This window comes from Phyllostomus discolor, chromosome 13, assembly GCF_004126475.2.
Source record: "Phyllostomus discolor isolate MPI-MPIP mPhyDis1 chromosome 13, mPhyDis1.pri.v3, whole genome shotgun sequence".
Lineage (NCBI taxonomy): Eukaryota > Metazoa > Chordata > Mammalia > Chiroptera > Phyllostomidae > Phyllostomus > Phyllostomus discolor.
The window spans coordinates 25,279,620-25,302,627 of record NC_040915.2 but is presented as its reverse complement, the minus strand read 5'-3'; the positions used below and the strand labels follow the sequence as shown (position 1 = coordinate 25,302,627).

Here is a 23,008-nt window from a genome sequence, read left to right as displayed (position 1 = left end):
GTCGAGTGCCAAGCGCTGTGACGGACAGGTGAACGCAACGGTGAGTGTGTCCTGAAGCAGAACCCCTGCCTGCAGGGGGCTGGCTCACGGGGCCGTGGGTTAGGGTGCCGGCTGCCCAGGCAGACTGAGGTCAAGGCAGAGAGCATATGCTTTGGGGTAATTCATGCCTAGATGTGAGTTTCAACTGCTCCACGCACCAGCTGGGGAAAATTGCCTAACTCTTTTGCACTTTAGTTCTCTTTATGGAGTGGAGATAATATGATCTACCTTTTAAGACTACCACAAGGAATTAAGGGAAATATATAGAAAGCACACCGTATACTTATTGACCAATGACGTTTCAAGAAGCAGTAGGGGACGTCCTCAACGAGAGGATGATGTGGCCCGTAACCCTTCAGAATTGGACAGACAAAATAAATGGATATTGCCATTCAGTATCTCCACCATAAAAGTCAAAACGAAAGATTTAACAGAGTTCTTCCCAAATAGCTTATGTTGCTTAAACATTCCCTCCCAACTGACTGTGATATTTTTCTTTCTTGAGTTTTTATTGTATGAAAAATCAGTACCCCAAAATCTAGGATTCAATCATCTCATTTCCCATGCTTTGTCTTTTGGCACAAAATCTTATCTTCCAAACTATAAGAGCTCACCGAATTCAGGACAAGCAATAACATTTTGGAATATTTGCTAGAATGTTTTAGATCTTCAACAAATGTAGATGGAATTCAGTAAGGAGGACTGGAGTTGTCAAACACGTCAATGAAATAAAGGCAGGCTACTCTGAGCCCTCACTCTAACCACAGACACAAACATGGACTCTTTGCAGCCTCTTCCTAAACCGGAAAACACTCTCTTCGTCACAGCAGAAACACGTACTCGTACCTGCAAATCACCTCCAACTGATGAGAAACTCCCTTTGGCCTTGAGGTGGCCTCCACACATTACAAAGACAGGCGGGCAGAGGGCAAACTTTCTCAACCCATTCTTCAAGTTGAATTTCAACATGGAATCTCACTGAGTCTGCCGGTGGCATTTTGAAAAGAATTTCATTAAATGTTGCTAACATGTCATAAGCTCCCTTAAATGGAAGGGTAATGGCTCATAACATTTGTAAGCTTTTTAATTTCATGCAATATGAGCAGCATAATCAGGACCTATTAAAGTCAATCAGCTGTGCCAAGTGGGGGCTCCCTACCTTGGCTTTTGTTTCTAGTCTCCTCGGGGTACACCCTGTGAACCAAGAGGCAACCGCCCCAGTATCATTCTTTGAGGCTAAGACTGGTGGATGATGCTCTGAACAGCCTCTGAAGAAACCATCACAGCAGCATCTGCCTGGGAGGGTTGAACAGACCCCTCGTGGGAGACGCTTTTCAGCTTCTGGGAGAAAGAGACTTCTCTTTCCATTTGCCTCAGCTCGGAAGGTGCACTTCTGGTAGAATTCAAAATCAGCCAACTGACCAATGTAAGTGGAATGAATACGTGGAGATAAATATAAGGCGCCTTATTTTTATTTTCAATGACACTGAAGTTTCAAACTACTGATCCTTCAAGATGTCTCTCCAGGTTTTCTTCTACCGTGAACCCCTTCATTGTGATAGCGGCCATTTGTGGGGCTCAGTGCCAGGGACTTGTCTAGGAATCCTGCTATTTTTTCTCATTCAATTTTCAAATGACTCTATGACACTATCAGTTACTTCATACTACGGAAAGAAAAACTGAAGTTTGAGATGTCATGTAATATGGGCCCAGTTACAAAGCTTGCAGCAAAGCTGGTCTTGGAACCCAGTTTCGGTCTGTCTTTAAATGACACATTCTTTGCTACTGTGCTATGCTGCCTCCACAATCACCCTGTTGCATGTCTTCCCACGGCAGTGGGGGTATCCAGGGACGGCATTTCCACAGGTGAGGTGATCACCGAAAATGGCTGAAGGCCACAGAGTCCAACAGGGATTCATCCCACAGTGGAGGCAGGGAGCACACTTCCCAGTGGGAGAAGCAGAGCTGAGTGTAACAAGCCAGCTGAGGGCAAGGCCACAAGCAGAAGGACGGTGGAGAAGCGAGGGAGGCTGAGAAGAGGTCAGAGAATGGAGTGGAGGATGGGCTGGGGAGAGCGGGGGGAGACTACAGCTGCATGAACACGTGGAAGGGGAGCAGCTCTGTGTGCTGCTGGCTGTACGGTGTGGGGCTCATCTGATGGCCTGGGGGGGGGTTGGGTGGGACCACACAGTTCACCCTGTCAACCTTCACCCCCAAAACACCAGGCTAATGGACACAGAGACGGTGTCCAAATGCAGTGTCTGCATTCAGTTACAAATTGCACAAATGATCAGGAAAACATTCAGTTATTCCCTGAGCTGCCATGAATGATGACCGAACCAAGAAAATGTACAAATTAATGGTATTATGCTAACTGACATGCATACCTCCATAATATCTAAAAGAGATGGGAGAAAAATTGATCTCAGAACACTCACCACACTGTAGTGTACGTTGAACCACATAGCAAGGAGGCCAGTTGGGGCTGGTAGAAAATGAAGGAGCAGTTCAAGGAATAAGGATGGTGGTGGGATGCTGTACTTACATATTTGAGGAACTTGTAAGAAAAGCTGAATTTAGCATGAAGAAGGAAGAATCCTTTCTCCAGAGGGGTTCCCAGAAGTAATCAAGCCTGAGTGCCCTAAGCATTCATTATATACAATGAATGAACATCTCTCCTGTGAATCTAGGATGGCACTAGATCTTTGGAGAACTGGAAGACTTCAAGAAACAGTCATTCATATTTGTTGTTGTTGTTGTTGTTGTTGTGTGTGTTCTGTAGTTTCAAATTAGGATCCAGAGTTAAGGAAAGTCAGGTCTTTAAAAATTTGGAATTTCTACAGGTTTTTATAATTTCGTATTTGTTTCATTTCGATGAGATCAGGATGAGAAAAACCGGTAATTTATAGTCTGACATTCTGGGCAAAATCACTTCTACAGAACCTAAGATCTTGAGAATATCAAGGCATTCTTCCTAAGTCAGATTTACTCAGCACATGGATCCTTGATTATCTCCAAACAGATGCGATAACACAATTCTCACGGAAGGAGTGGCCTGAGGGAAGTGACCGTGTAGTGGGAGATGGCACAATTCAGGAGATCTGTGCTCTGAATGGACAACCAGTGGTGACTGCATAAGGGAAAAAAACCGTAGGGCAGAGGCCGTCAGAAGGAAGTGGCCAGAGAAACAGCACCTGGCAGGGGGAGGAACTACGGTGCTCCCAGGGTCGGGAAACTGCCAAGCACGCTGCCCTGGGCTGCAGGGGGGGTAAGTGGGACCCACAGCACAGGCCAACATCTAACTACTGTGCACTGTCCCAAGATAATACAGCACTTTGTTAACCCCACTGCGTTAGGGTCAGCAGGGCCTGGGGAATTATGGGTGTGTTCTTCCTAAACCTTTCTAAGCCTTTGACTAAAGAGAAGATCAAAATGATAGATCCTTCCTAGGGTCCCGATGAGGAATAATGAGATAACTTCACATTAGTACCGGGGCTGTTAGCTACGACACCACGAGAGCCTCCTCACACATTATTTACACTCAAGTTCAACAAACACTTGTGAGCAATTACAGCGGGCTGGCTCTTCACTAGGTGATTTCGCACTTATTATTAGTTCACTTAATCTCCATAATAGTAAGTCGTTTAAGATTTATTAAAGTTACAGATATCTAATATGAAAACAAGAGCGGTGTGAACCCTGTAGGCACAGGGCAACACTTTAAAAATTTCTGAACATCCCGCACTTCCTGGTAGTGATCTGTCAGTTACCGCGAGAACACAGCGGTCCAGGCGTCTGCGGAGCCTCCTGCCTCTCCACCAAGCACAGCGGCTCCCCGGCCGTTAGACCTGCTCTGCAAGGTTGTACTCGCAGAACCACAGATACTACATTTTGCGATGGTGTAAGACTTTTCATGGATGACTTTTAAAACGGCAGCAGCACTTTTGGCCAAATGGGACAACTGGAAATATCGAAATCAGGTTCCTTTATCACACAATTGAAGTTGTTGAATCCTGCAGGTCTGTGAGCCCAGTTCCCTCCCCCGGCCCGGCCCCCAGTGAGCGTGGGCGATGGTCTCGCACAAGCCCTGACAGCATCAGTGTTGGCCACACTTCATACTGACTCTGCTGTCGTGTTGTCAAATCCTGCTGTGGTTTTGTTGAACTTCTTCCTGTACCTTCCTAACCCGACGGCGGCCCAGAGAGGACGCAAGAGCCGGTAATTCGGTGAACTCCTCGGGGCGGCTACAGAGAGCGTGGGGGTGAATTCCACATCTCAGAAACTCACATGGTCAGACAGATCAGATATTTATCGAGAATGCGAAAAAGCAAATGAAAAGCAGGGTCTGTTAACAACTGAAGTCAGAACAAACATGGGAACCGTACATCCATCCAGTGATACGAATGCTCATGCGTTAATAACCTAAAAATAAAGCCAGCTCCATTTCTCATCTGTTAATGAGCTATGACCCGGGGATAATTCATTTTCCATTACATTCCTCTCACATTTTCTTAATATAACTGCCTGAGCCTTAACTGAGGCCTAAAACCAATACACACAGCTTGATAGTGGGGAACTGCAATTATCGTACCATCTGTAATTGTCTTTTACTGTAGGGAGACGACACTTTGCATTTCCAGGGCTCTGATGCCACACAACAGGGGCAGCGGTGGCCTCCTGGGGGCAGAAATCTACCCTACTGCACCAAGCGAGGAAAAAACCCGGGAAGTCTGCTCATCTCGTCTTTCAACTCAGCAATTCTTACCACAGCCTACCTCTCACGCCCTCCAAAATGCAACAAATACAGCTACGAAATATTTATCAGTCTTAAAAGCGTTGTTGACTTTGTGTTTGCCCAGAGGAAGAATCGCTGCTAACAACGGGATCCTTCATGGAGAGAGCGAGGCCCACCCCACCCTCACCATTTCGGGAAGTGCCTTCTAAAGTAGCACATGGCGATGACTGACAGCACACCGCACCGGAGGGGACGTGCCGCTGCCGCCGGAGGCCCCCACATCAAAGTGAGCGTTAAGCATTCGCTTATAATTTCAATGGCAAAGGGGCGTTTCCTCAGCCTCTGAAATGTCATCTCCTGAAAAACTATCAGGGTTGTTGACAACAGACAGTTTTCACAAATAGAGGCTAACAGTGTGCACGCTCACGGCGATTATACAGTGCGGGCGTGACGAGAGTTGCCTGCAGAGGAGTATGTTTTGATTGCAGCATTAAGAAAATAATTTTTGAAGTGGCTTTTTTGTTCTTCACTTTGGGAGTGAAGAACCACAAAACTTTTAAGGATGTACTGAAACATCCTTTTTTTGTAAAGCTAACATCTCTCGCCATTATTCTCTCCACATACTCAGCAGGTATTATTGGCTGTGAGACACCCCCTAAAAGTGGGGCTCTTCCTACCATCAAAAGAATACAAACCAAACCACAGTAGACTCTGGTGTGTGCTTTCCTCTCTTAAATGTTATTTATGAAACAAGCAAGAAGCAGTCATATACCAAGTAGTCATTACGGATGCCTGGGGTATTCCGGAAATGAAGAGTTATAGGTGATGCTCACGCACTGTAGAGATGAGGAAGAGAAGCTCAAAGAGTTGAAGCGTTAAGTACCCATTCTGTTCTCTTAAACTTTCCTGCCTGGAACACACAGACCCTCACTGGGGAGCTTCCATCAGCCCGTGGATGGTGTGAATCTAGGCTCACGGCAGGGCCAAGGCACAAAGTGGGGAGAGACGGGCGTTTAGCACCTTCGGTGCCACTTTCATCTCTTCTACCTGGTCTGGCCTATCCCGCCCAGGGCCTCAGGCCACACCGCCGCTCCAGCCGTCTTTCACATAATAGAATGCTTACTATGTGGCTGATACAGAAATCAATCTGTAAGCATCAATAAAAGAGAAATTTATCTCCCTGCCCTGAGAAGTTCTGAGAGAATCTTTGTGTGAGAAGGATCCTAAGAGAACATTCATCCATTCATTAGAAATAATACCTTTCTTCCTTATGACAGGCACTAGTCTAGGAGCTGGGGATATAGCAATAAAACAATATAACACATGTTAATAGTAATAAGTTATTATATTGTAATTTTATATAGTGCTTTGTACTCAGAACACTGCTCTATAAAAAGTAAAATTTACCTATAAAGCAGTTCCCATAAGACTATCAGCTGATTTCTCAGAAGAAACCTTGCAGGCAAGAAGGGGCTAGAAAGAAGTATCCAAATTCATGAAAGGCCAGGACTTACATCCAAGATTGTTCTATCCAGCAAAGCTTTCATTTAGAATGGAAGGGCAGATAAAGTGCTTCTCAGATAAGGTCAAGTTAAATGAGTTCATCATCACCAAGCCCTTATTATATGAAATGTTAAAGGGACTTACTCAAGAAAAAGAAGAAGATTGCAACTATGAAGAGTAAAATGACAACAAACTCACAACTATCAACAACTGAACCTAAAACAAAAACAAAAACAAACTAAGCAAATAACTAGAACAGGAACAGAGTCACAGAAATGGAGATCACATGGAGGGTTATCAGTGGGGAGGGAGAGAAGGGAGAATGAGGGAAGAGGTACAAAGAATAAGAAGTATAACTGGTATGTAGAAAATAGACAGGAGAGGTTAAGAACAGGATAGGAAATGGAGAAGCCAAAGAACTTATATGTACGACCCATGGACATGAACTAAGGTAGGGGGGATGGTGGTAAGGAAGAGGGGTGCAGGGCAGAGAGGAATAAAAGGGAGAAAAATATGGGACAACTGTAATAGTATGATCAATAAAATATAATTTAAAAAGTAACATTTGCATAACAAATTTTATATAATTATATAAAATTAAACAACTATTATGACCCTGTACTGAGTTTATGAGGTGGTGCTATCATTATGCCCATTTTCCAGAAGGAGAAAGAGCAGGGAAGTGAGGCCCAGGAAAGCGAGGCCCAGGAAAGGTCAGGGAATTTGTCGGAGGTGACTCAGCTGGTAAGGGGCGGGGCCAGGATGTGACCCGGAAGCTGACGTTCCAGCGCCTGCAACCAGTCAGTAACTGTCTTTCTCTGTCTCTGACATCACAGAGATCAGACGGGCAATGGCATAAGCAAAACAGATACGTATGTAAGTATTGAATTGTATACTCTATGCATACATACAGTATATAGACAGAAATTAACATAACTGAATAATTCATAAATGATATAATATCATGACAAAAAATAAAGCTACTAAGGGATATATTTTCAATGGGTGGTCAGGGAGGGTCCCCACGAGGAACTGCCATTTGAACAGAGCCTAGAGGAAGTGAGGCTGGGCTTTCACGCACCTGGCAGTTGTCAGACTGTGGTGCGTGGGACCCCCAGGGCCCGGGCACTTGTGGCTGCTGACAGGGAGATGGGGTGGGCAGGGCCTCGGCCCAAGGGTCCCAGTCCCCGACCACAGCAGCTCAGCTTCCATCGGGTCCTGATTTGGGGGTCCAAGTAAAATTTGGTTAAAAAAGAAAAAAGATTCCAAGTCTTTAAAAAAAAGTTGTAGAAAAGCACTGGTCATGTCCAACCTCTTTACTTCACAGATAAAGAAACAGAGAGAGGCGAGCCACGGTTTGCTAGGGGCTTGCTACTGACCGTGCCGGCAGTGACAACAGCAGAGAACCCAGATCCCCTCACTCTGAATCCGGCGCACTTTCTAGACCGCCCGTCTGCCAGCCCTGATCCTCCTCCCTGTCCAGGACATGGTGTTCCTCCTCAGAGGGTATCGAGAGGGAAGGTTTCATCCCAGAGACTCTGTTTCTGAGTTTGGAAGCATCATCCCAACGCCAGGCTGAGCCAGAGTAAACACACACACACGCTCTGTCCGGCCCCTTGTTTCTGTTAAACCATCCCCGCATGTCTCCTATCCAAAGTTATAGTTTTCCTTACCTTAACCCAGTATAGCTTTCCTTATTACGTTACTGCACTCATCTCTTGTAAGTGACTTCAGATCCTGTGTGTAAATGTGTGTGTGTGTGTGGGGGGGGAGGAACACCTGTCGTGTGGGTTTGGCATGAATGCACATTTCTGCGTCTTCAAACAAATGAGACACTGATGATGAACCTGTGATGACGTGACCAGCAGCAAGAATGAATTTGGGGTTGTCTCCTGCCCACAGGCCCCCACATCACACAAGGAAACGTTCTCAGCCTCATCTGCAGTTTGGACCGCCACCTGCTCTGGGAACTCTGGGTGCTGCCATTGTCACTGAGATCTGGCCAGAGCCCTCGGTAACCCGTGCATTTCCAGCATGACCTTCATTTAAGAAGAGCACACCCAGTCAGTTTCTTCAGAAAGAACAAAAATCTCCACCAGCCAGCTTTAATTCTACTGCAACCAAGAGTCTCTGAGTAACTGCTTGTGTTCCCCAGAAGAAACCAACCAACCGAACTCAGTGTTGCATCCATCTATTCACACTTGGTGGATCTGTTTACAAAGGAAGAGTGAGCAGCTGGTTCACGCTACTGTCCACAATAAATTACAAGTGAAGAGAGAGATACATTTTCGGGAATGGCAATCAGCTTCACAGTACAGATGGGCTTATAGATGGCCCTTCCAATTTTTAATAATCTCCATAATTTATGTGTGAGCAAAGAAAGGCAGAGATGCCTGATGCACCCCTCTCCTCCGACTTCGTACAAATCACTTTGATTTACTCGGGCAATACTTCATGGTCCAGTTAACTTCTTAATTAAAGACAGCAAGATGTTCGTGTTCCATGCAAGTGGCACGGAAAAGACTGTTTTGTGCGCAATATGTTCAGTGGGGAGTTGAAGCTGTTTTGCTTACTGAGGAGGAGCCGCCGGAGTCTGCGCTTGGTTCCAGAACTAGCCCGAGACACGGCTCCTCTCACCGTGACTAAACCGTGTGGGTGCAGGCTCTTCAGACACCGGCCGTGCGCGTCTGCCATCCCGCTACTCTTTTCTCCTCACCTCAGGCAGAGCACACCAAGCCCCAGTTTTCACCTTTCTTCTCCTTGTCGGCCTCCTCCCCATTCGTGGGCTGTTGTGGTGAGAAGAATCAAGGCCAAATGAGGCGCGTTCTCGGGGGCTCAGGGTGGGGCGTGGCTGTGGGGGGCCAGGGCCTCAGCCTCCAGAAGCTTTGGGACTGCCACCCCTTGGCACTGAGCTTGCATACTTCTTCCGAACCCACAGCAGCCAGACCCCTGGCAGAAACGGAGGCAAAGGAGAGAGCAGCAAGAAGGGAGGAACAGGGAGTCGTGAGTGACTAGAATCCTAAGAGGCCAACCTCGTTTCTGGACTTCTGCATGATGAGATACATGTATATACATTCTCATGTCCACAAACCAGGAGCTGCATCCCCAAGGAATGTCAGGGCCTCCTTGCAGAAATGCACAGAGAGGTTGGGTGGGAGGCAACAGTGATGGGTGGAGACTGCGGCAAATGGCAGGCAAATGCCCGGCCAAAGGAGGCAGCCATGACTCAGCTCCGGCCCTTAGCAATGTCGAACCACTTCCCCCGATTTTCTGGTTTGTCATGAGACTCAGAAAGTGTAGATTTTTAAACACATCAAATCTGCAGGTATTTAAAAATCAGAAACAAATTCATATGTAAAGGAGAACACTGTGTGAATAAACTATGCCTGTCGGCTGGACTCAGCTTGTAACTTTGGTCATAAGCCTTCATATTAACAGGTCATTTAATAGTGTACAAGGGGAGGGTCACTTAAATTACCTCATTTCCCCCTCACAGTCAACTCATGGCGCAGAGAATATCACCTCGGTGACTAAGTCAGACACTGCTCAGCTCAGCCGTGCATTATCCACCCACTGCTGTCTCCAGTGTTCCTCTCTCAGCGCTTCTGAACTCGTCCAGAGAACTGACATGCTTTCCTCACTGGAGGGAAACGGCGTGTATCCTAACTCCACCTCCTGCACTAAACGCAGTGTCACGAGACACTCAGCCACCATGTGGCTGGTGTGTTGACGTGGAGGAGCACCGAAACCCTGGGGCTCAGTTCTGACTTCAGCGGGTACGACCCGGGGAATTCCTGCCTGCCCTCCGGGCCCCACACAGGAAATGCAATGATGGCTCCAACTGAATTCCTAGGGGCTCTCCACTCCCTCCTGGGTGTGTCTTGGGCATTCGGGCTGATGAAGGAAGTCTCCACTCCCAGCATCCCAGAACTGAAATGGAATTTAAAAACTCAGCCTTTCATAGAGAACAGAGAGATAATAGATGCAAACCTAAAACTTCACGGTGAGGATGACCTACTTAGAGTTCCAAGGAGCACATAGCAGTTCCTCAGCTTTCATAAATGTGGACAAACTGGGATGCCTTCCAACTCTGTTTTCTTAAATATGTATTTTTACAGGTTCTTATTTATTTGTTTTTAGAGAGGGGAGGGAGGGAGAAAGAGAGGGGGAGAAATGCCGATGTGTGAGAGAAACATGTATCAGTTGCTTTTCACAAGTCCACAAGCGGGGACCTGGCCTGCAACCCGGGCCTGCAACCCGGCCTGTGCCCTGACTGGGGATTGAACCAGAGATCTGTTGGTCTGCAGGCTGGCACTCAATCCTCTGAGCCACACCAGCCAGGGATCAAATTCCACTTGACATGTGGAATTCAACTCCTCCAGGAACCAACATTCAGACTGGTTTTTATCAAGCAGTGTCATGGATACTTGTTTCAATCTTTAATTATTCCATATGTTTTGCTTCTTCTATACCATAAAATGGGTGGAAATGTCACAGCTGGACAAAAATATATAAAGATTTTTTAAGGTACTTGGCATATACCATAAGGCTGTTTGTTTGTTTGTTTCTCAGGAAAACTGTACCAATAATCTGTGAGTGCCAGAGCTAGCCAGCATTTTTAAGCAGAAGAATGAGAAAAAAGTGAGGGGAACATTGAAAGAGTATAATTCAGGGAAGAAAAACTGAAAACCAGAAGTTGTGAGTATGAAGTGGGTTTCCGTAGTGGGCCCTGAGTTAGCGACCAAGGCGACACCGAGAAGAGGAGGCGAGGCCTCTCGGTTTGCAGGACGTTCGAACATCAGATGGGATTTGTGATACACGATGCTGATGATGGTGACGTCTCCATTGCCATCATCGCCATCGTCATCATCAGAAGGGGCTGACCGTGGGAGTTAGCATTTCTGGAGCACTCACTTCGTCTCAAGTTCTGTATGAAGCACTTCACCAACATTATCTTCCCGATTTACCACCACCCACGGGGCAGGCATTGATATCGTCTCAATTGCCTGGGCATAAAACCAAGGATGTGCCACGTGACGAAACAGCTGAGGTCGCCCATCTGCCTCCCAGCAGCACTGTTCCCCCCCCCCCCCGAGGCCGACAGCATGGCACACGAGCTTCACCAGGGACTCGCAGAGGGACCCTCGGGAGAGGCGACCTCTCAGAATTCCATTCAGATACAATTTCGTAATTCTTTTTTTTTTAAAGATTTTTAAAATTTATTTTTAGAGAGGGAAGGGAGGGAGAAAGAGAGAGAGAGAAACATCAATGTGTGGTTGCTGGGGGCCGTGGCCTGCAACCCAGGCATGTGCCCTGACTGGGAATCGAACCTGCAATGCTTTGGTTCGCAGCCAGCACTCAATCCACTGAGCTACACCAGCCAGGGCTCAATTTCATAATTCTATAAACAGCGTTTGGTAGCTAGAAATTCTTAAAATATATGAGAGTTTATAGGGTAAAAAGTTTTGATGATATAAATACTCTTAAACCTTTGATAATAATTTTCCACTTTTTCTCTTAATTTTTAAATCCCTCCTCCTACTTCTTTTTCTGACTCTCCTCTCCTGAAGTTCTCAATTCAACATAATGATGGGCTGGGACCCTGTGCTCACCCGGAGTACAGCTTGCAGCGAGCGAGGACACAAATCCACCGTGCAACTTCTCCTCGGCTGCGGGCCCAGCACATGACGTGCCATAAATGCTACCTTCCCTTCCCTTGTCACTCCCACCACGTTACGCAAAAGCACCATCTAGTTCCAGTGTGGTGGGGAGCAAGGTAAGAAGCCTCTCTGAATAAGTAGGAGTCTGCCACTTTTGTCCGACACGATACTTTGTGATTACAGTTCTCCCTAGTATTCCTCCGTTCCCTCTATGTACCAGACGCTCCTGCCAAAGATGGGTAGTTGTACGCAGCAATTAAAAAGTGCCTATCACACTAAAATGGGGATTTAAACATGCAGTTTTTTGGCATCATACCCCTCACCTGTACAAGTTTCTGTACTAATGCATTCAGGAGGTAGTTCTAGGGACAGGCTGTTCTTCAGATTAGATGACAGAATAGTTAACTTTGTGTGTCCTTTTCAATCTATTTTCTGAGCAGCACGATACTTGACCGCTTAAAAGCTGTGCATCTGTGTGGCTAAAGCTAGAACAGCCTGGGGCCTTCTTCCCCTTCCTAGTCCCAGGAGGAAGTTTTTATAGAGACGAACATTTTCTTACCAATTTATCTTCCAAAGTGATTACCATTACACTAATCAATTTGCAGTGACTTTACCAGGGTTGCAACCTTCAATAATGAAATTGGATACAGTATTGAACATTGTGTAGACTGCTTACCCAACCTCAATTCCTCTCCGATCAATGCCGCACGAAACCAAAATGAAGTCAGGTGCTGCATCATCAGTCACCCTCACTTGGAGGGCTGAGTAATCTCGCCCAGCTGGCCACGGGGAGAACCAGGAGCCGTCCCGTAGAACAGAAGCGGCCGTGACCTCTGGAGAAATGATACTGCAGATAATTCTACAGAGGGAGGTCTTCCAGGGGCCTTCTGTAAGCCATGGCCAGGGGCATCGGAAAAAACCACTAAGCTGACTGAAGGTGCCAGGTGGGGAAGGGAAAGCCGCTACATGTGAAGCTCACGTGAGCATTACGTGAGGTTTGACCAGGAAGTGTGGCGAGATTGGCTGCCTGTCCAACAGTCATCCCCAAGACCTTCTTTGCTACCAGAACCCCAGTTTTGTCCAGATGGCAATGATCTCTGTGCCCAAGGGAAGGGGGGCCCTATATGCTAAGTCACTGGCTTCTACTGTTATTCTTCCACCTTTTGGATCCAACATGTATTTTCACTGTCTGTGACAATTCAAAAAGAGACTAGGTTGTTGACAGACCCAGGTAGGCCTAGGAGGAATGGAAAATCACCAGGTGGGAAAACTGTGCCGTGGGAAACTGTAGCCTGGGAAACTGCCTGCCTGGGAAGCTGCCTGCCGACCCTACCCAGGACACACAGACGCCCGGCTGAGATTGGGGTCTGGGGTCAGCCTACATGGCATCACAGGATGCAGCTTTAACACGAGCCTGACAAGATGTATCAAGAACAACGGTCAGCAGAAATGGCACCCAGCAGCCAGCTCTAGCCAGTCAGACTCTGATACCCCAACCAGTTACCCTTCGAGGGTTTCTGCACTTAACAGCCCTGCCCTAAGAACAAGCGAGTGAGTCTTAACCTCCCTTGGTTAGCTCCACTTTCTCCTGCAAGTCCCAGCCTCCCTAGGTTGGCCCCACTTTCCCTCTTATTCCCCACCAATAAACCCTGGTCCTTGGCTCACAGCATTTGTCTGGTTTTTGAACGACTCTGACTCACCAGTTGTCATGCCTAATATGTTATTCCATATCCCTTCTTCTGTGGCCTGACGCCATCCCAAAGAAGTACAGTCAAGGTCTATGCCCTGAGCCACTTCTACCAGTAATATCTCTCACCAGCCAAACCAAGACACAGCCCAACTGCAGGCAAAAACTACCTCATTCTTCTTTAAGTTGGATATTAAATAGATGGTTAAAAAACGATCTCAATAAAATGACATGGACTTTATTTTTAAAATTATTTAGATGAGCAAATTGTCTGATTCTACTTATATGAAGTTGTAAGAAACGCAAGAAAATGCACAGGACGGGAAGCAGAGCAGTGGTTGCTTGGGAACGGGGTCAGAGAAACGGGCTGGATGCCACAGGACGGAGGCGTGGAGGAGCTCCTAGGGGTGACGCGTTCATTACCGCGATTTTGGTGATGGCATCACAAGTATGTGCACATGTAAATGCTTGTAAAATTGGACACTTTAAATATGTGCAGCTTATTCTATATCAGTTATGCCTCAAAAAAACTCGTAAACTTTTAAATAGATGTAAAAATTCACTGTTAATATATTATTTGGAGGAAAATTACAGGATAGAATGCAAAGTATAGTTTTGTTGAAAAATATACTCACGGCAGATGGCTGGAAAAGTACAATAAATTGTTAGCAGTGCTTGCAACTGCAAGATAAATTTAAGGGACACTTTCATTTTTAATAATTCATTACTCAATTTCACAGATACATCCTGAGCACATACTATGTGTAAAGACTTAGCAATAGGGCTGGGGAATGGAGTCGGGAAAATCCAGACAATCTCTTGCTCTTCCAAAGACATATTCTTAAGCAAATAAGAATGGCAAATGATGACAGTTACAAGGGGGGCACCCAGGTGGTGTTTTATGTATAGCTGCTCTGCTCAGTGGATTGATGGAGGCGGGGTGGGGGGGTCTTTCTAGATGGTGATGTCGGGACTGAGACCAGGCTGACCGGGAGGAGCCCGGCATGACATTCTCTAGTGGGCGCCTTCGCTCTCATTCCAGGTGCGATGGGAAGCCCGTGCAGAACCCTCTGCAAAGGGGAGGAACGACTTCGCATCCTGAAAAGTCGGCTTTGGCTGCAGTGTGGACTATGCTGCTGGGCGTGAAAGGCAGCAGAGAGAAGGAGGCGGTCGCACTGAGGCTGGTGGTGCGGAGTCACCAGGGAGAGACGGTGGTGGCTTGAACTGGGCGTGGCGTATGATGGAGAACACGCTTTGGGTAGATCTCACGTAACTTACTGATAGGTTTTATTGAATGCGCATTTCTGTATGCAAATCTAACATTTTCTTCAGTTGGGAGATATTTATTTCGTTGTTATAAGAAAGACATAAGGCTACAAAGCTGTATTTATTTACTATATTTTCAAAATGAAAAATTCTTAAGAAAAATGGAATAACAGTGAATTTTAACACTACTTTCTTTAAATGGTTATTTGAAATCACTGAAAATAACTCACTGATTTTTCAGTATTAAGGGGATGTTTTTAAAATTATCATTACTTTTTAATCTAATCAAGTGTATCTTTGAGTTGTGGTCAAATGATTGTCCATTTTCTGAAAGGCTGGCTGAAATACTTGCTGAAAATTCCACTCCTGCATGAGTCTGAGATATACCAGGTGCCCTTCTCAAGTCTTCTAAAACACATTTCTCAATTTCCTTATGGGAATCTAATTCTGCACCAAGAAAACTTATTTGAGGGTACTTAACACATATCAACTATTCTACCTGTGATCTTAGAATCTGTTCTTGCGCACACCTGGGATGTAGCCAGAATCTGCTTGTGTGCACACCTGCGATGTAGCCAGAATTTACTTGTGCGCACACCTGTGATGTAGCCAGAGTCTGATCATGTGCACACCTGTGATGTAGCCAGAATCTGCTCATGCACACACCTGTGATGTAGCCAGAGTCTGCTTGTGTGCACGCCTGTGATGTGGCCAGGCCACTTACACAGTCACAGGAGCGTCACTAACACAGGCCAGAGAGGTTGGCGAACCGCAGTCTGCAGCCTGCTTTTGTGTCCCTTGAGACAATGGGGTTTTTTTTCTTTCATTTTTACAGAGTTGTAAAACAGGAAAAAAACCTAAAATATTTACTTGTGGCCAACACCATTGGAGAAAATGGCCAGTTCAAACTAGTGAGTTAAACAAGTTTCATGCAGATGAAAGTGTTCATGTAAAGTGCAGCTCGTCACTCAGGCCAGTGGTTTAACCAACCAGCTTGCCAGGACGGGAGGAGCAAAGACAGACTGAGAGCTGGACCACCGACTTACACCACACACCAGGAGGAGCTAAAATGGATAACAGACTTAAACATAAGTGGCGACTCCATAAAAGTTGAAGAGGAAAACATGGGCATTAAAATTTCGGATATCCCATGTAGCAGTAGTCTTGCTGATATATCTCCCAGGGCAAAGGAAATAAAGGAACAAATAAACAAATGGGACTACATCCAATTAAAAGGCTTCTGCACGGTTCAAGAAACCATCATCAACATGAAAAGGAAACTGACTGTGTGGGAGAACATATTTGTCAATGACACATCAGACAAGAGTTTGATCCTCAAATATGTAAAGTACTCATGTAACAACACCAGGAAGACAAACAATCTGATTAAAAAGTGGACCAAAGACCTGAATGGACACTTATCCAAGGAGAACATACAGAGGGCCCATGTAGACTTATGAAAAGATGCAAATTAAAACCACCATGAGATACCACCTCACACTGGTCAGAATGGCCATCATTCATAAATCTACAAACAACAAGTGCTGGCAAAGATGCGGAGTAAAGGGAACCCTTGTGCACTGTTGGTGGGAATGCAGGCTGGTGCAGCCACTGTGGAAAACAGTATGGAATTTCCTCAGAAAATTAAAAATGTAACTGCCTTTTGACCCAGAGATTTTGCTGCTGGGAATATACCCTAAGAATCCCCAATCACGAATTTGAAAGAATGTAAGCACCCCAATGTTCACAGCAGCACTATTTACAATAGCTGAGTGCTAGAAACAGCCTAAGTGCCCATCACTAAATGAGTGGATCAAAAAACTGTGGTATAGCTACACAGTGGAGCACTGTGCTGCAGAAAGAAGGAACTTCTACCTTTTGCAACAGCATGGATGGAACTGGAGAATATTAGGCTAAGTGAAGTAAGCCAGATGGTAGAAGAAAAACACCCCAGACCTCACCTACAAGAGGAAGCTAATGAACAAAATAAACTAATGATCATCACATGCATGGAAACATGGAACAGAGCGACAGTGGCTAGGGTGGGGAGGGGAATCATGGTGGAAAGAAGGGGCAGGGACTAGTTAAAGGGCATGCATGATGACCCATGGACACGGACAACAGTGTGGGGACTGTGGGAGTGGGGGTGGGATGGGTGGAGGAGGGCAAAGGGAGAAAAATAGGGACAACTGTGGTAGAATAACAAGGAAAAATATTTTAAAAATTTAAAACTCAGCCACATCAATGAAGAGCAATGCATATCCCAGGATTTCTGAAATGCTTAAAATCAACTGTTTCCAATCAGTCCAAGGCAGAATCATTACCCAAACCTCCGTGTTATGGTTTCAGCCCATTCCTCCTTCCAGGACATAGCTTCCTCAAAGACACCGGTTACATTTACAATACTCTTGGTACTTTAAGGGTGCAAGACAGGATGCTATGAGTTTCAGTTAGATTTTATCATCATTGTGCGGATACACTGATTCGCACTTTTTGATGATGTTAACCTCACGGCTTCCTCTCTCTTACTAGGCACACAGGGAAATACAGTTGTCGGCAATTCAGCAGGTGCACTCAGTTTAACACAACTCAGTAGTTCAGACAGTGTTCAGTTTAAATTACCCACCGCATCGAGTTGCTGAATTTCATTCATTACCCCAATCAACACGCACAGTGCAAATGCCACTGTGGGAAGTTTCCTGTTGCTCTTTGCTTCCAGGTCGACACGAATCAACCCAGGCAAAGTCAATGTATTAATAACCCCCTCTAACCAGCAAAGTCCACCATCCACCAAAAAGTAACAATAAAAACTAAAGAAACAAAAACTCACTCATAAACAATAATTAATTTTGATAATATTGGTTAATAAAAGCAAGGAATCTAGGAATCACTATCATGGCAAAGAGAAGGAATGAGAGGGAAAGCTTAGGAAAGAAAGAGACTGTGGTTAACAGAAAAGCTTCAGAGTTACATTTCTGAGCGGAAATCCTTGCCCTGCTACTCTGTAACTATGTGGCTCTGCCCACACTCCCTTCCCCAGGCCCCATTCTTTAATGGAGCTGCGGTTACACTCAAGACTTCAGGTCTGAATGCATCTCATTACCTGTATTATCGCCCTTATGCCCTCTGCCTTTTATGTTGGGGACCACTCTGTGTGGTTTCCAGGACTGTAGCCCCGCCACAACAAGTCCTGAAAGGTGCTAGTAAGTCTCCCTGGAAAACCAAGTAAAAACGCCCATGGCAGACATGACCCGATTCTAACACCAAGCTTCCCTGGGAATCAGGCCTAATAAATACATTGTATCCTTTGAAGCTTGCTCTGCTTTGTTTTGTATAGCCCTGGTGATACAAACCGGATGTTTAGGTTCAAACATAAGGAGTAAGCGCCTTACCTCATGAAACATGTCTTAAAGACCCTCTGGCATCAGCATGACTCACCGACCGTGGCCTATGACAGATCTCTGTGTTCCTTCGATTGTTATCTATAGATAATACCTGTTTTTGTATGACTGTAGCTTTTTGACATTGACTGATGAGCTATGCATGTCCACTGTGTACACCTACACATACCACCCCCAATAAAAGCCATTTGGGAGAAGGGTTCGGGGCGTTTCCCACTAGAAGGAATTGCCACCCCCTTTCCTGTGGGAACAGCAAGATTGTGTCTGGGACGACTCATTTACCATCTGCAGTGGACAGGAGGGTTCTGCTGGCCGGAGTTCCTCCCACAGGTTTACACTCAGCTGATGGCCAGAGAGATTTCCCCTGATTCAGATTCCAGGGGAGCAATTGTTCCTTCTCTCAGCAGAGACTTACCGGTCGGGACTGGATTTCTTTGGCGTAGAGAGGTTGCAAGAATTCTGAGTCTCCTTCTAGCTTTAGACCTTTCTCCGTGATTCTCAAGTTTCCCATTCCATCCTGAAACAGAGGCGCAGACACAACACAAAGAGTGCAATTAGTCGAAACTTCAAAACACCTCACGTTTTCAAATGTTGCAATGAAGATATTGACCTTTTTTTTCAGAGAGTAGAATAAGGGGGTGTGGGTTCACACAAATGCGTGAAATACTAGGAGGCATTGCTCAGTGCAATTATGCACACTGCCCACCTGCTCACTTATCCTAAGAAAATCCTACTCCAAGCCATCTGTAACGACCCTCAGTCATTCACTTGCCCAGAAGAAAGGGGCCCTTTTGCAGAGAGAGTGGAGGCAGGAGGTGATCGGGCACAGAGAAGAGGATGACTCCCCAGGTTAAAGTGACACGTCCTTTTTTCCGAAACTGGCAATTTGTGGGATAAGCCCAGCCTTTGGACATTTGGACATGGTGTGTTTGGCTCACAACATACTTAAGAAGTCAAAGGGATTGCTAACAATTTTACTAATAGCTTATTATAGAAATATTAAAGTATGTACAAAAGCAGAAAGAATAAGAAGCAAACATTTACGCACCTATTATTTAATCTTCAACAAGTATCAATGTATGTCTGCTGTCACCTATTCCACCCACCGCACTGCCCCTCCTTTGTTTGAAGTTCACCATAACTCCACTGCCACGCCGAAGGAAATAATGCCTCCTTACTAGCATCAAATACCCAGTGTCACTGTTCAGATTTCATTAATACTTATCTCATTATTTTATTTATTTGAATCAAGTTCTACACTGCAATCGGTTGATGCATAAAATACTAGGCCATTTCCTGAAATCTCCTAAGTTAGTCAGTTTCTCTCTCATAAATAAACACACACACACACACACATATTTGATTTGATAAACAACACATGCCATTTTTCTAACAACATTGCCCAAAGTTTAGATATTGTTGAACACTGCCATAATTTTATATAGTGTGTTCCTTTGTGTCCCATATTTCCTATAAATTTAGCAGTTGAATTAAGAGGCTTGATCGGGTTCAGACTCGGTTTTCTGGAAAGAATGCACCCTAGGAAATGGAATGTATCAGTTTTCTATTGCTACCATTACAAATAACCACAAACTCAGTGGCTTGAAACAACCCCAAAGTGTCACCTTACAGTTCTGTATGTCAGAAGCCTGACCTGGCACTCCAAAGACTAACATCAAGGTGTCAGCAAGCTGCTGCACTTCTTTCTGGAAGCTCTAAGGGAGACTTCGTTTCTCCACTAGCTTCTCAAGCCTGCCCACAACCTTGGGCTTGTGGCCGGCCCCTCCACCCTCAAAGCTGGGATCAGCTGGTTGAGTCTTTCTCACATCCAGTCACTCTGATGAGTCTCCTGCCTCTCTCGTCCACACCTGGATAATCCAGGGTAATCTTCCTGTTTTAAGGTTGCTTTATTAGCAAACAATTTCACCTGTAACTTAATCCCACCTTGTCGTATTATGTACCATATTCACGGGCTCTGAGATTAGAACATGCACATCATCGAAGTGGAAGGCATTTTCCTGCCTGCCGCTGTAGTAGACTGTTCTGCGTGGCGTGGGCCCAGCTCCCACTCGGAGATTTCACAGGACCCACGCCCATGGATAGGATCTCCCATGGGGTATCAGGCCTGCAATGTGCCTAGGCTGCTATGAGTCTTGCTTTTTGCTAAAACTCCTTCACCCTGAATTGAGGACATTTTACTGCAAAGCAACTTCCTAAAAACCATGCTAAACCTTCCAAGGATGAGTGTAACCGGTCCAACTACTTTTGCCTTTTCATTTGCAAATATCCCTCTTCTGTGATGTCATTAGTGGCATGGGCTCCTTTGTTTTCTATAAAAGGTAAAGAGAGCCTGTGCATAGTTACTGAGGACCTTCTTGTCATGTGCCCAGGAAGACAATAAAAGCTCACTGGAGCAAGGGCCGAGGCTTTTGCTCCCCTTGAGAGAAAGCCATCCTGTCCCTTTTCCTCCACCGGATTCGGTAATCCATGTGGGTGTCTCATGTCATCCATAATGACGTGGACCCCACGACCCGGGGTCTGAATTATGCCGCAGGGGGCATTGCTCTCCTCACAGGCACACAAGGTTTTTTGCTGTACTGTCGTCAGTCATCAGTGATCTTTGCCTAGAGGGTCCATTACTTCACAAGAGAGTTAAAACTGGTGATAAAATAATTCTATCATTCCTTCTGAACTTGTTAGCTGGGATGGTCTATCAAGAGAAATTGCATGTCATCAGCTGCATGTTTACCCTAAATTATAATTTAGATAGGAACTTGACAGATGCTTGATTTTTCTTCCTTTATTTATTGATCTTCAAAATATTGACTTGGTTTCTTAATATCCTCCAAGGATGACTAATGATATTTTTATTTTATTTATTATTGATGAGAGAGAGAGAAACAGACAGACATTGATTTCTTGTTCCCCTTATGGATGCACTCACTGGATGATCCTTGCATGTGTCCTGACTGGAGCTCGAACCCGCAACCTTGGCGTAGTGGGATGACATTCTAACCAACTGACCTTCCCAGCCAGGGTGAGATTTCTGTTTCGGTCTCACACAGCGATGTCTGCATATCACTGTGCTTTTCATTTTCTTTCCCCTAAGCTCCAAGGGTCCCCCTTTCGCCTCTGGAACATGTTCCTTCTACCTCTGTGACTTTCTAAGTTCAACTTTCACTTATAAAAAATTAACAAACAAATAAATATCACTATGAACATTTTGATTTGTTTCACTCCAGGACAGTTTTTATCCCTCCTGACGGTCTAGCCGGCCTGTCCTTGCTCAGTGGGGGGCCTCTTCAAGTTGACTAAGCCCTTCTCTTGTGCCCTGCAGTCCTCGTGGGCCACAGCCTCTGGCACAACGAGGTGTCCCAGGGCCATCCTGCACACGCGCTGCCCCAGGCCGGAAGCAGCCGCTGCTAGTAAAAAGCGCTGATTCACTGTGGTGGGAACCGGTGTTTAGACCTGACAAGCTGGGAGCTGTGGGTGTTCACCGCTACGGAATCGGCCCCTGTTTCAGCGGACAGAGCTAGAAAATAAGTTATGTTTTCAGACAGAACCACCAGAAGTTCACACACAACTTCATTTCAGACTCAGGACTTGGAGCTGGGAACCTCATGGATCTCACGGTACTGTTATTTCCCGTGTTTCACACTGAAAACCCACATGCTCGGTAACCCCGCCACCACCACGCGCTCGATTTGATAGGGGCTTAAGACTTGGGAAAATTTAGCTTAAGGTAAATAGTCATAAATCTAGCAAGTAATGTGTATGTAATGTGTATGTTTTTGTTTCAGTAACTACAGATAAGGCCTATCTTGGTGCCTAAGAGTAAGCAGATGACCTCTTGGAGACGTCTGTGCCAGGAAGAAGCAAGCGACTACCCTTCCCCCTTGGAGGCAACTGTTGAATTTCAAAGGCTTTCACTGACACCTTGTTTGCCCTCCCCCAACCCCCTTATAAAAGATCTGGCTGGGAAAGAGAGAAGAAGATGGTTTGTTAGGGTATGAACCCGCCGTCTTCTCGGATCACTGGCCATCTGAATAAAGCGCCTATAAAAGATTCAATCACTGTCATTGCTTACTGGATTTGGTAGTGACGGGCAGCCCGAACACCGGTGTCTTTTCCGGCTACAGATTTAGCCCGCGACACGCTCAGAACAGTTTCAGAACACAAATGCCACCACAATAGTAACACTGTGATTAAGAAAAATAATTCACAGTTTGTCCTCTAAAATACTTGAAGTGCATTTCACTGGGGAAGTCGAGGGAAAGCCCCGGGTTTCGGAGTCCCCGGTGAGAGCTGCGCCCCGTGCAGCCAGCCGCTCCACCAGCCTGGTGTCCGGGGGGCTCGCTTGTTTCTTTCCTTCCCCTCTCAATTTTTCATGACTGCTTTCTAGTTTGGTTTTATGGATTTCTGAATTATTTATACAGCACCAAAGTCAAATCTACAAAACAAAATATATTCGAAGAAGTCTAGCATCTTTCCTTGTCCCCACACACGTCTCCTCTCGGTATCCCGGCTCCCTGGAGAAAAGGCACCCACGGGATGGATGTGTGTGTGGATGTCTCTCTCTCTCTCTCTCTCTCATTTATTTCTTGGGATTGGCTTACGCAATCACAGAGGCTGACGAGTCCCAAGGTCTGCAGGCAGCAGTCTGGAGACTCATCCTAAGAAAATAAGTCACATATACACTTTTAAAAAATGTGCTCCA

General features: G+C 45.7%; 1 protein-coding gene across 2 annotated transcripts in view; it reads right to left on the bottom strand.

The window, feature by feature from the left end:
- The window catches only part of SGCD (sarcoglycan delta), a 770,090-nt gene that overhangs the window by 178,609 nt on the left and 568,473 nt on the right, over window positions 1-23,008 (bottom strand). For both annotated transcript variants that reach the window (XM_036014319.1, XM_028528196.2), the window contains one exon: window positions 18,707-18,808. In XM_036014319.1, the coding sequence (XP_035870212.1) occupies window positions 18,707-18,808 (102 nt within the window). The remainder of the gene's footprint in view (window positions 1-18,706; window positions 18,809-23,008) is intronic.